This window comes from Sinohyriopsis cumingii, chromosome 2 (genome assembly GCF_028554795.1).
Source record: "Sinohyriopsis cumingii isolate HCF-2022 chromosome 2, ASM2855479v2, whole genome shotgun sequence".
Lineage (NCBI taxonomy): Eukaryota > Metazoa > Mollusca > Bivalvia > Unionida > Unionidae > Sinohyriopsis > Sinohyriopsis cumingii.
The window spans coordinates 69,648,442-69,661,396 of NC_142962.1; the positions used below are offsets into that span (position 1 = coordinate 69,648,442).

The following is a 12,955-nucleotide window of genomic DNA, read 5'->3' on the forward strand; positions in this document are numbered from 1 at the left end:
ATTTCAGGGCTATCGTAAATTCATTATTCCACATGAATGGTCTATCCTATGACACTGTATTTCAGGGCTACTGTGAATTCGTTACTTTTTTATGAAAGGGCAATTCTATGACACTATCTATTTCAGGGTTATTCTAGATTCATTATTTTTTGTGTGAAAGGTATATCCTATGACACTGTATTTCAGGGTTATTCTAAGTTAATTATACGTCACGTAAGGTCTATCCTATGAGACTGTGTATTTCACGGCTACCATAAATTCATTATTCCACATGAATGGTCTATCCTATGATACTGTATTTCAGGGCTTCTCTAAATTCGTTACTTTTTTTTTATGAAAGAATGATTCTATGACACTGTCTATTTCAGGGTTAATCTAAATGTATTATTTTTCATGAAAAGTCTATCCTATGACAGTGTATTTCAGGGGTATGGAAAATTCATTATTTTCATCAAAGATGTATCCTATGACGCTTTGTATTTTAAGGGTTACTGTAAATCTATTAATATAAGGTACAAATTTTCATGTATATCATGGTTGCTACAAACAGTAAAGTTAAGGACAAAACAAACAATACATTTAAGGACACAATAAATGATAATCTTTTTGTGGAAGTCAAAGGGTACCTTTCCCTAATCCTCAGATTTAAGTACTAATGAAAACATGATTGTCTTTTGGTGCAAAAAAACAACAAAAATATCAATCAAAATATATTAATTCACAGTATATCAGTTTGTTCCATTTTGACAGCATTATGATCTACTTTGGATAAACTTTCAACCTTTATCTAGCCAGTAATTTTAGTTACAAATACAAGTCAGCAGTTGTCCAATGTATTGACATGTCATGTAAACAGCCATTTGACTCATAATGGTTAACTTTAATTTCAATCTGTCATTTGGAGTTTCTATTAAAAATCTCCAATTCTGAAACCATTTAGCATTCTGCTGCCCTTTGAATGGTAATAAGTGCCTTCTGATGGTTCTGTCTGCTTATTTCCTTTTTCTAAGAGTTATGACCCTTGATCTTAAAATTTTTTAACTGTGCTGAAAATGTAAGGATTCATACCTATTAGCTAGTGCTCCTTTTGCCAACATCTGTTTCTCTGTTAGTTTGAACTGTGAGATCTGAACATCATCCTGACCTTTCAGTTGGTCTGGGGCATCAGCCCCACTAACAGGGGCACCTTGCTTTAGGTAGTGACCCTTTAAAACAAAGACAAGGGCTTGCTGTTGATTAAAACCTTGTATACCACAGTGCTCACATGTAGAAAAATAACCAATTAAAATTAAATATTTACATTCTGATAGCAATGAAAAACATTACATTGTTATTCAAAATTCTAATGATTTGCTAAACTTTACATTTAAAAATAAATTCTGAACATGGAAGACCAGCTTGTCACAGTGAACATGGTCTGCAGTCACTTTTAATAACTGTAGGAGACTAATTATTTGATTTTTTTCCTTATGTATGACTATACAAAAGTGACAAAGTATCAAATTGGAATAAAAAATTAAAATAAGTATATTCTCAATTCACATGCTAAGTTAAGAAAATAAAAACATGAGAAAATAGCATGAACTTATTATTACTTGCTAAAAAAATGTCTGATCTGGAAATGGCATTGAAAACCTAATGTCATATTTTACAGTATATTCCAACAAGGTGGTTCAGCTAGTAATACTTATCATTACCCTTGAGAAATAAAATCTTCCTTGCTGTTTATCATGTCCCTCTGTTGATGTATGACCTTCAACCTGTCCCGGATGTCCATATGCTGCAGACTCAGATTTCCTGTATCTGTCCTGCTGCCATTCCAGAGCAGGAGGAGTGTTCATCAGGCTATCATTATCTCTACCCAAGGGGGAGGGGGAGACAGATGTCCGAGCTGACACTGTCACAATACGTTCTGGGACAGTTACAATTTCTGGTTGACTGCTACTGGAGCTGCTGTCATGACCTTCAAAATAAAAATTGAACTATGATGAGATTTCTGAAACTATGTAAATTAAAGGTTATAATACTAAGAAAAGAGTACAATGGAATTACATCAAACATATCATCAAAAATGACAAAGTTATATTTGATTTATTGGGTCTTTGTGTTACTGTAATTAGTGTAGTAGTCCAAATCCATCTCTATCCCTGTGTGCATGGAATGTTAAAGGTAATCAAATGTTGGAAATGTTTATTAGGTATTTTAGATAAACTGTATGTACTTGACATGTTTTTATTTTGAGATTCAAGATCATTATGATATCAAGTTGGACCAAGTTTGTTGTTGCCATTAGCTACATTACAAAGTTATGCTTAATTATTTTATTAAATCACACAAGTTAAATGATCAATTACAACTTTATAGTTACTTTAGTTCCAAAATTACTGCTATAGGTGGCAAACTAAGCTTCCAATGCTTTGTTTTCTGTACAACAAAAGATCCTGATATTCTGTGTACAACTTGAGAAGAATCAACTCAGAGTCCATTTTCAGTAACCATACACAGTCATGAGCTGTTTCATTAAGATATATATGCATATCATGTAGTACTTTTGTACACAATATGGAACCCCAGTTGTACAAGTGGTCTAAGGCACTTGCTACCTGTCCATGTGGGTCTGAGTCAAAGTTTGACCAGCATGGGTATGTGTGAAAGTTTGCTGGTAGCTTCCCAAGGTTGGTGATTCTTGCTGCCATGTCCCCAGGTTTATCCTACACCAAATATACTGGCCACAATGTATAGCCTATCATGTGTGGAAAAATGGCATTCAACTCACAGAACCAAACCAAACCAGAAGCAAACCAAACTTCAAAATGTACCGGTACTTCAAACAAATTGGGTCATTGTGACCTATGTTTCGCACTTACATTTACTTATTTTTACATCAAAGTATTTTTTTCAAAATCACCACAACCAATTGTTTTATTAAACTTGATTTTTAAAAGAATTCATCATTCATTTTTGTATCACATCTCTAAACTGTAACCATTTAGGAGCTTTCTTGGACATCCATGCATCAATATTCTTAGACCAATTGTATAAATCCCAATTTAATTTCATTTACACTGTAAGCTAAAATTATTTAAAAAGCACATATGAGGACTTATGTAATTAAATTAAAAAAACTACATTCATGGGTAAGAACTCATTTGATGTAGTCTATATGAACATGTTTCTGCCAGACAGCCTTGAAACATCCCTACACCAAATTAAATTCATTCCATCCACCAAAAAAAAACAAAACACTAAAAGGAACATCTGATCAAAGGACAAATAATGACATAAAACAACATTAATAAATCTATTTTCTTAAAGTTTCCCTACCTATTTCACTTCTGTATAAAGAAAATACATCAACAACAATATATATATATATATATATATATATATATATATATATATTTTCACCTTCCTTTCAGATACTTCCTACATTGGAAACCTTTTTAAAGCATGACCACATCAACTATCAATAGGTATGGGATGACTTGTTTTCAACCCGTCACCCATTCCGGAGGATTTGCATACATTTGAATATATCTGCTATATCTTGATGGTGTCTTATTCCTGTTGTAGAGGACAGCAAATTTTTAGGGCTTATTATCTTTTTTTACTATAAATTAACTTTTCTTCCACATATTAGATACCTCAGGGACAAATGTTAAGCCCTGGATTTAATGAGTCGTGGCAATCACAGTTTGATAAGCAGATCAGAAGGTCATGATTTGGTTATACAGATCATGGCACCCTTAGTTACCCTTAGTTACAGGATATAGATTTTATTTCTACTGCAGACATTAAAACCATGCTCAAAGTTTTGAACCACATTGAAATCTCTCATAAAAAAAAATTACATAATCTTTCTGAATTCCCTGTCCACATTGAAAGCCTTGACAACCTATGACGTTCTCACAGAATCTGAGAAAAGTATTCTGTACTGTCGTCTGCCTAGCCACACTGGCATAAAGGGTAATAATGATAAGGCAGATAAAGCAGCCATAGCCACTCTGCAGTCACCCATTTCTGAATGTAAAATTCCATGTACTCCACCAACAAACTTAAGACCAAACCCCGTAATGGTGAGCAAGCAGCATTCCTCATAGAAAACAAATCACAGAGATGAGGTGGTATCATGCTGACTGTGTATCAGACACACATACCTGACTCTGCATACCCTCATACATACCTCATGAAGAATAAACTTTGACCTGAGTGTACTGTCAAACCTGTCTTAATGGTCACCTTTGTTTAGCAGTCAGCTGGTCACAATGGTCATTCTAATTGTCCCCGGAATAATTTTATACAAAAATGTCATGTAATCAGATTTCATCTTTCTTCTGCAGCCCAAGCCAGTTGTTTCTTAACTAAGCAGTGGTTACAACCTGCCTTCTGTGGTCACCTGAGCATATCAGCAGCAACCACACCAAGTATGGAAATTAAACTTCTTTTATTTGATGAGCAAGTAATGGTGTATATAAAGGTATATTACATGAATCAATGTCAAGACATTTCATGACTTGATTGCACTTACCATAATCCAGTGAAACGTAAAGGTTTCTGACAAAGCTTGATTCATCAATGCAGTAGCCACATGATACAACAAAATCATTGTTGACACATGCTCTATTCTTGATAAATCTGAATTTCTCCATATCGTTCAGAGTAATACTTTGAGAATTTATGTGTTATTTTTTTATTTTTATAAACAGTATGTGACTTTAATTTAATACAACAACCTGGAAAAGGGTTTATCATTGATATCATGTCTACTGGACCACTGATGGCATTGACATGTAGGTGAAATCATTAACGTTTGCTAGGCCTGCTGATTCTACTGATAATGAGATAAAAGTACATGTATTTCTAGAAGAGATGGATAGAAGAGTACATATATACAGTTGTATATTTCTTCATATAACAGGAGTGTATTTAAAGTATTCGACTGGTTTAATGAGTCATTTAAATGACAAGCAAAGTTGGGTGCTGATAACTGTAGTTATTTCTCCACAGAAGAGAAGATAACACCCTTTGTCATTGGCATGTCAATATTTCAAGTAAGGATATATCATCCTTGTGCAGAATTTATTTAATTAAATTGTATTATTTTTATTTATGCTAAATATCTGAATGAAGTAGATGTATCTTGGTAGCGTACTACTACTTCTAATAATGATAATACTACCAATAATAATGCTATTTAACTCATAATACATAAACTTCTCATGAACCAAGTTTGAGAGTTAAACCTGTCCTCGTAGGTCACCTATCTAGAAAGACCACATCTGCCTTTTCACAGGTTTGACTGTATACCACACCAGTGTCCACTGACAGTAAATCACATTCTTGCTGTGTGTGATAATTTCCATCTCTTGACACAGAAGCATTTTTACATGAATTGCATGAAGAATACATATGACAGTGTTGCACAATGAATGTAGGCTCACAGGTTTCTTGCAATGTTTTATCCTATGCCCCACCCCCCAAATCCTGACTCTGTGCCCAACCCCCATTCTAACGTTTGTCAACAAAAAGATCAAATTTAAAAATAACCCTTAAGTTTTCCATTAGTGAAAATCCATATCTCTCAATGATAGTGATGTCATGAAAGGTGATAAAAACTTTAAGAAGGCATTGAATATCAGCTTTAAACAAAGTATCTGGCAATTAAAACATGTAAGATTTGTGGTAGCTTCTTGAGTTGCAATGTAAAGTGTTTGACAGTCTCTAGTGTAACCTATTTTTCAGGTTCAAGTCCTCCCTACAATGAGGAAGATTTAATTTATTGTGTGGTTTAAACAAATGACAAAAGAGACTAAATTTTTATGCAAATACATAATTTGTAGTTAATGATTTATTAGTTTGCAAAGAAATGTTTATCTAAAAACATAGGTATTTATTATAATAAATGCTTGTAGAAAATGAGTATACAACAAATTTAAATGGGAGCAAGATGGTGCAGCTCATTTTAGGTTAACCATATATTCAAAGATGTTAACATTTTCATGAGATACTTGAGCACATGATAAGGCGTTTATTGCAATTAAGCGCGTGTCCAAGGATAATAAGATAGTACAGTGCAGACCACAGAGTTAAGGCCAAAGATAATAAGATAGTACAGTGCAGACCACAGAGTTACGGCCAAGGGTAATAAGATAGTACAGTGCAGACCACAGAGTTACAGCCAAGGATAATAAGATAGTACAGTGCAGACCACAGAGTTACGGCCAAGGATAATAAGATAGTACAGTGCAGACCACAAAGTTACGGCCAAGGGTAATAAGATAGTACAGTGCAGACCATAGAGTTAAGGCGGTAAAATTGTTAAAACAAATAAATTTATCTCATTTTTATATATTGAATTATATATTATTATTTTCATTACTCCCTCTAAAAATGTTGTGTCCCCCAAATCTGGATGGTGGAGGACACAGTATCCCCTACCCTAGGGATCCTATGTGCAACACTGTGTACAAGGATGTACCACCTTAGTAAATCTTGGACTTTTCATGAGATTATTACTTACCATAAATTAGTGAAAAGAACACATGTCCAAGTATAATGTACTCATGTATTGCCCACTTTTTCTATTCTGTGTAAAAAAAATACATTAGAATTACCCATGGATATACATAACCCACACGTTTTAGTGAAGAATAATAAAAGACCAAAATCTGTGTTGGCTTCTTTTTATGATAAACAGCATAAAATACTAGGGTATGGTGAATCATCCTTTCTGTTTACCACTGAATCCCTAAACTGTCAAAATTCCAATTCATATGCTCTGCTTCATAAAAGAACATAGTGCAGCTGAGACATTTCAACCAATCTGGGTCAATTCATAACTCTCTCTCTCTCTCTATCTCTTTTTTTTTTGATTTTGTTGGATCCAGTTTTCAGTCTGATAATGTATCAAACATCAGAGTACAACCAAACACAATTCATTTCTCTATATTCATATCAATGAAAACTGTGTCATGTGTTATCTGACATAAGCAATATACTACAGTATGGATGTGTGTGTGGATGTGTGTGTGTGTGTGTGTGTGTGTGTGTGTGTGATTTGGTTTCTTATTGTAGCTTTAACAATTCTGTAGTCATATCACTACAATGTCTGCAGTGTGGCAGTTTATAGTGATGTCGAGCACTGGGATATCATTATGCAGACATATAACAAGATGTCCCACCCAGTCACATTATCCTGACACCAGGTCAACCAGTCCTAACACTAAAGAAGTTTCACCATAAGTTCTGGAACAGGAAAACAAATTATTATTTTATTGTGTTCCAATATATGTCAATATATGTGTTGTAAATATGGCAAGAATAACACTGGCTACTATTCGCAATGGATTCCATAAATGTTAAATTCTTCTGGAAGTCAACTTATCTTGCTCTGAATCCAACAACAACAGCAAATCAGATGCAGCATACTGAAATTCTAGGTTATGCATGTCTTTCAAGACAGTATACTGAAATTCTAGGTTATGTATGTCTTTCAAGACAGAAAGTATACTGAAATTCTAGGTTATATATGTCTTTCAAGACAGAAAGTATACTGAAATTCTAGGTTATGTATGTCTTTCAAGACAGACAGTATACTGAAATTCTAGGTTATGTATGTCTTTCAAGACAGAAAGTATACTGAAATTCTAGGTTATGTATGTCTTTCAAGACAGACAGTATACTGAAATTCTAGGTTATATATGTCTTTCAAGACAGAAAGTATACTGAAATTCTAGGTTATGTATGTCTTTCAAGACAGAAAGTATACTGAAATTCTAGGTTATGTATGTCTTTCAAGACAGAAAGTATACTGAAATTCTAGGTTATGTATGTCTTTCAAGACAGACAGTATACTGAAATTCTAGGTTATATATGTCTTTCAAGACAGAAAGTATACTGAAATTCTAGGTTATGTATGTCTTTCAAGACAGACAGTATACTGAAATTCTAGGTTACGTATGTCTTTCAAGACAGAAAGTATACTGAAATTCTAGGTTACGTATGTCTTTCAAGACAGAAAGTATACTGAAATTCTAGGTTACGTATGTCTTTCAAGACAGAAAGTATACTGAAATTCTAGGTTATGTATGTCTTTCAAGACAGACAGTATACTGAAATTCTAGGTTATGTATGTCTTTCAAGACAGTATACTGAAATTCTAGGTTATATATGTCTTTCAAGACAGTATACTGAAATTCTAGGTTATGTATGTCTTTCAAGACAGACAGTATACTGAAATTCTAGGTTATGTATGTCTTTCAAGACAGACATTATACTAAAATTCTAGGTTATGTATGTCTTTCAAGACAGTATACTGAAATTCTAGGTTATATATGTCTTTCAAGACAGTATACTGAAATTCTAGGTTATGTATCTCTTTCAAGACAGACAGTATACTGAAATTCTAGGTTATGTATGTCTTTCAAGACAGACAGTATACTGAAATTCTAGGTTATGTACAGTGTATGTCTTTCAAGACAGACAGTATACTGAAATTCTAGGTTATGTACAGTGTATGTCTTTCAAGACATAAAGTATACTGAAATTCTAGGTTATATATGTCTTTCAAGACAGAAAGTATACTGAAATTCTAGGTTATATATGTCTTTCAAGACAGAAAGTATACTGAAATTCTAGGTCATATATGTCTTTCAAGACAGAAAGTATACTGAAATTCTAGGTTATGTATGTCTTTCAAGACAGAAAGTATACTGAAATTCTAGGTTATGTATGTCTTTCAAGACAGAAATTATACTGAAATTGTAGGTTATATATGTCTTTCAAGACAGAAAGTATACTGAAATTCTAGGTTATGTATGTCTTTCAAGACAGAAAGTATACTGAAATTCTAGGTTATGTATGTCTTTCAAGACAGACAGTATACTGAAATTCTAGGTTATATATGTCTTTCAAGACAGAAAGTATACTGAAATTCTAGGTTATATATGTCGTTCAAGACAGAAAGTATACTGAAATTCTAGATTATGTATGTCTTTCAAGACAGAAAGTATACTGAAATTCTAGGTTATATATGTCTTTCAAGACAGAAAGTATACTGAAATTCTAGGTTATGTACAGTGTATGTCTTTCAAGACAGACACTATACTGAAATTCTAGGTTATATATGTCTTTCAAGACAGACACTATACTGAAATTCTAGGTTATGTATGTCTTTCAAGACAGACAGTATATTGAAATTCTAGGTTATGTACAGTGTATGTCTTTCAAGACAGACAGTATACTTAAATTCTAGTTAACAAAATTTGTATAACTCAGTTTTCAATATTATTGACACTGATATTCTGCACTATCAAAATTCATATTCTAAAATTATACCTATGGCAGTTCAATATTTTAGTAAATACAACATTGCTTCTCTTCATAAATTAGAAGATTAATAAATTGAACATGCTGATTTTATTATGTTGATCTTGGCTTCTTGTCATCATCTTAAACTTTGAAAAATTTAGCTGGAATATAAAACATAACTATATATATAATCAACATTAGACTCATTTACTATTTTGAACTTTGTGTGTTGTTTGAAATGGGAAACGGGTGTTATAAAATATTACTATATGGTGGTAATATGAGTAAACATCATATTGTAAAACATGAAGATCCATATACCTGGGGAGGGTGTAGTAGGGAAAACTGGGATAACCAGCATGTTATATTTACTAATATACAGTATATATACAATGAATTTATTCATGTTTTATGGATTTTATATTACCTTTATTTTATAAACATTTTACAAAATTTTAACATCTTTATGATTTATATTATGTCTTCTTGCACTCAATTATATATTTTAATTTGGCATGCTTTTTCTTCCTATTTTTTTTGTAATTCAAGTTTGCATATTCCAAAATTACTTTTTTTGTTGGCCCTACAAAACCAACTTTTGTGTTGAGGAACCATAAAACACTACCATACAAACCCCATATCTTGTGAAAACATTACAAGGCAGGTGTCATGAATTTTGTTTAAGTAAGTTATTATTTGTATAATCAGGTGTTTAATAAACAAGAGTCCATAACACAACATATCTATACCTTCTTTCTGAGGAATGATGTCGACACTATCTTCAAGATCCTGAAGAAGATTCTTCTTTTCTGGAAGTTCAGTATTCCTTCTCAATCCATCTTTGACATTTTTCTTTGGTGTGTGTCTTTCAATATAATATTTAGAAGTACACTTAAGTGGCCCACTTTTGTCTTCCTTATCTGCTTCAGTATGTTGACCTTTCTCATCCCTCTGGTCATGCATTGTCCTCTTTTCAGTTATCTCCCTTGGCAGCATCTTATGTGATCCATTCTTATCTCCATCAGCTTCTGGTTTCTCTAACGTATTGATATGATTTGCTTTAGATAATGTTTTCCCATTTTCTTCATTGGAATATGCTGATGTCTTATCCCTTGGTAAAATTTCTTCTTTCCTAACTTTTTCTTCCTTGTATCGAGCTACTTTTTCATTTTCCTGGAAATTTTGACTGTTTCTATTTTCATTCCTTTGTGAACGACTTTTACTATTTACCTCATGATTTCTTGATGGAGAAGAAATTTTCTTGTTTGGATCTGACATCCCTCTCTCAGCACCATCAATGGCTTCTCTTGGTAAAGGTTTATCCATAATTTCTTTAGCAGTTCCACTGATTTGGACAATTCGATAGCTTTGACTATCACCAGATGCTTGAGAACTTCTATCATCTTCAAGGGGAGATTTTATTTCTCTTAAGTGTTTAGCAGCAATTTTAACCTTCTGTGGTCCTGAGCTATTAAAATTGTCCATTCCAAATGATGTTTTTGAACATTTGGAGGTGACACTCATATCCACTTCATGTAAACTTCTATCTGGTTGGTCAGCAATTGTGGATCGAATCAAAACATCACTGGCAGTTGTACTTTCATCTGAACTTTTATCATGATGCTCAGCCTCTGAAACAATGCCATTTTGATGGACTTTCCTCTTAGATGATTTTGTGTTCTCACTTGTTGTACAAGTCTTGATAATGCCACTGTCAATACTGTTATCTTCTTGTTCTTTGCCCTGGAGAAAGGAAACAGAATCACCCTTACATGTCGAATAAAATGAGTAAAATCAGAGAAAAACAAACAATAGCCTGAATTATACTAAATGTACTTCCAAACAATTTATTTCAAGTAATTTTAACATTAACAAAAGATAATTCATTCTGTTTTATATAGGAAATGCTTATCAATGGATGAAAAGGGAGTACAATTATAGGTGTTCACTGATTGATACAATTACACAATCAAGTTATCCAGGACTCACAATCAATGATAGTCTGCTAACTGGAGGCTAGTAAATTTCTGGTTAGACAAATTATTTTCATAATTTCATTTGTTCAGTGGTTAGTGATATGTGTCTGTCATTGTTTTGTGGAAAACACTACTGAAAATTCAGCAAGACCAATAAATTTCTCCATCTACTACCAATAGTACTTGTAGCTACAAAGAAGTTTATCTGAAATTCTAGGCTCAGTATCAACATAAAGGCTGATATAAATATAAACTTCCTAAACTTTTCCACTGCAGGTTCAGCACTCTCCATCCATTACCCTCATCAATTTACCATAAAAAGTTGACAAAAGAAAAGCACACATTTAACAATTGCTAAAAAAATGAAAGTATATCTGCACATGCCACCTAAATATGGAACTTTTTTCAATCACGAACAAAATTAATCAATTACATTATAGAAAATAATACTAAGAAGTCCCAATACAAAAGCACTATTTTTACTAACTATGGTATGCAATAAAATGCAAGTGTTACAAGTGTTATGGGACGGCTTAAAGAGTGATGGATTCAATTGTGCTGAATGGTGTGAGGTGTCAAAGACTGAGCTATAGCATGCTGTATCACAATACAAATAAAGTTATTTTTCTTTGATATGATACTTATCATGATAGTATCAGATGAATAAATAAACTGAAAAGTATACAAATCTATGTTTGCAAATCAGGAACCCCCAAAAAAGGCCATGTTGGCATGTCACCTGGAAGGTTATTTCTTGTTTTGTTTTGCATTTGTTTATCATTGTATATCCTGTGTATAGAATTGGACAGTCAAAGGTTGTACCATGATCATTTCTGTAATTTTTTGTACACAAAAAATAACAAGTTTATTCTGAGTATGGAAATGTATATATAAAAAATTTTTAAAACAAGTGCTGGGTACTAAATGTGTGCACAAATTTAAGGAATCAGACCCAACAAAGGTCTATGTCACATACAATACTTGCTGATCTATGCATACAGCTTAACAAATAAAAGAATAATAGTTGTCTCATTTTGCTCATACACACTGCTATTCAGAGTCAAACAGTTGATTAAGATGTCAGAAGGTACATGCAAATAGTATTCCTAGAGCAATGTTAACCTCATGAATCTAATTACAACAAAAAATAAACAATGCAACCATAAAGTGTTTCTGCATGATATTGTGAGTTCTTGGAGTGATATTTCTTTGTAGATGTTATGGTGTTTTACTTTGACAATGGAAAGAAAGAAACAAAGGTTACATGACAATTTTAATCTTCTTTGTTCAGTTACACCATCATTTTGATCTTTCGTGTTCACATGGAAACTGCTAGTACAGTAACAGGTAATATTCCACTGTCATTTAAAACCTCTGAAGAAACAGTTAATTCCTGTTTAAATTCCATGTGCCAATGCCTATCATATACCAAAACACATGGCCATACGGAGTTATTACATGCTAATTAAATATGCCTAGAGATTTATGAGAAACCAGATTTACTGTCCATGTAATTATAGCCAAGTTAGAATGAAGGCAAGAGATGAAACAAGTCAGGAAATCAGTTGTGAAATAAGACTATCCCCAACAAAATGAAATAATAACAGCTGTTGGTTGGTAAATATATGAAGTTTGCCTTGATAAATATGAATGGTCAATGCATTTTAAGC

The 12,955-nt window shown here is 32.9% G+C and overlaps 1 protein-coding gene across 1 annotated transcript in view; it reads right to left on the minus strand.

Moving 5' to 3' along the window:
- Window positions 1-12,955, minus strand: part of LOC149805113 (uncharacterized) — a 309,737-nt gene that overhangs the window by 289,432 nt on the left and 7,350 nt on the right. Inside the window, exons 3-5 of the mRNA XM_089933619.1 lie at window positions 10,059-11,052; window positions 1,698-1,963; window positions 1,069-1,205 (exon numbers count right to left, since the gene is read on the minus strand). Coding sequence (XP_089789745.1) covers window positions 1,069-1,205; window positions 1,698-1,963; window positions 10,059-11,052 — 1,397 coding nt within the window. The remainder of the gene's footprint in view (window positions 1-1,068; window positions 1,206-1,697; window positions 1,964-10,058; window positions 11,053-12,955) is intronic.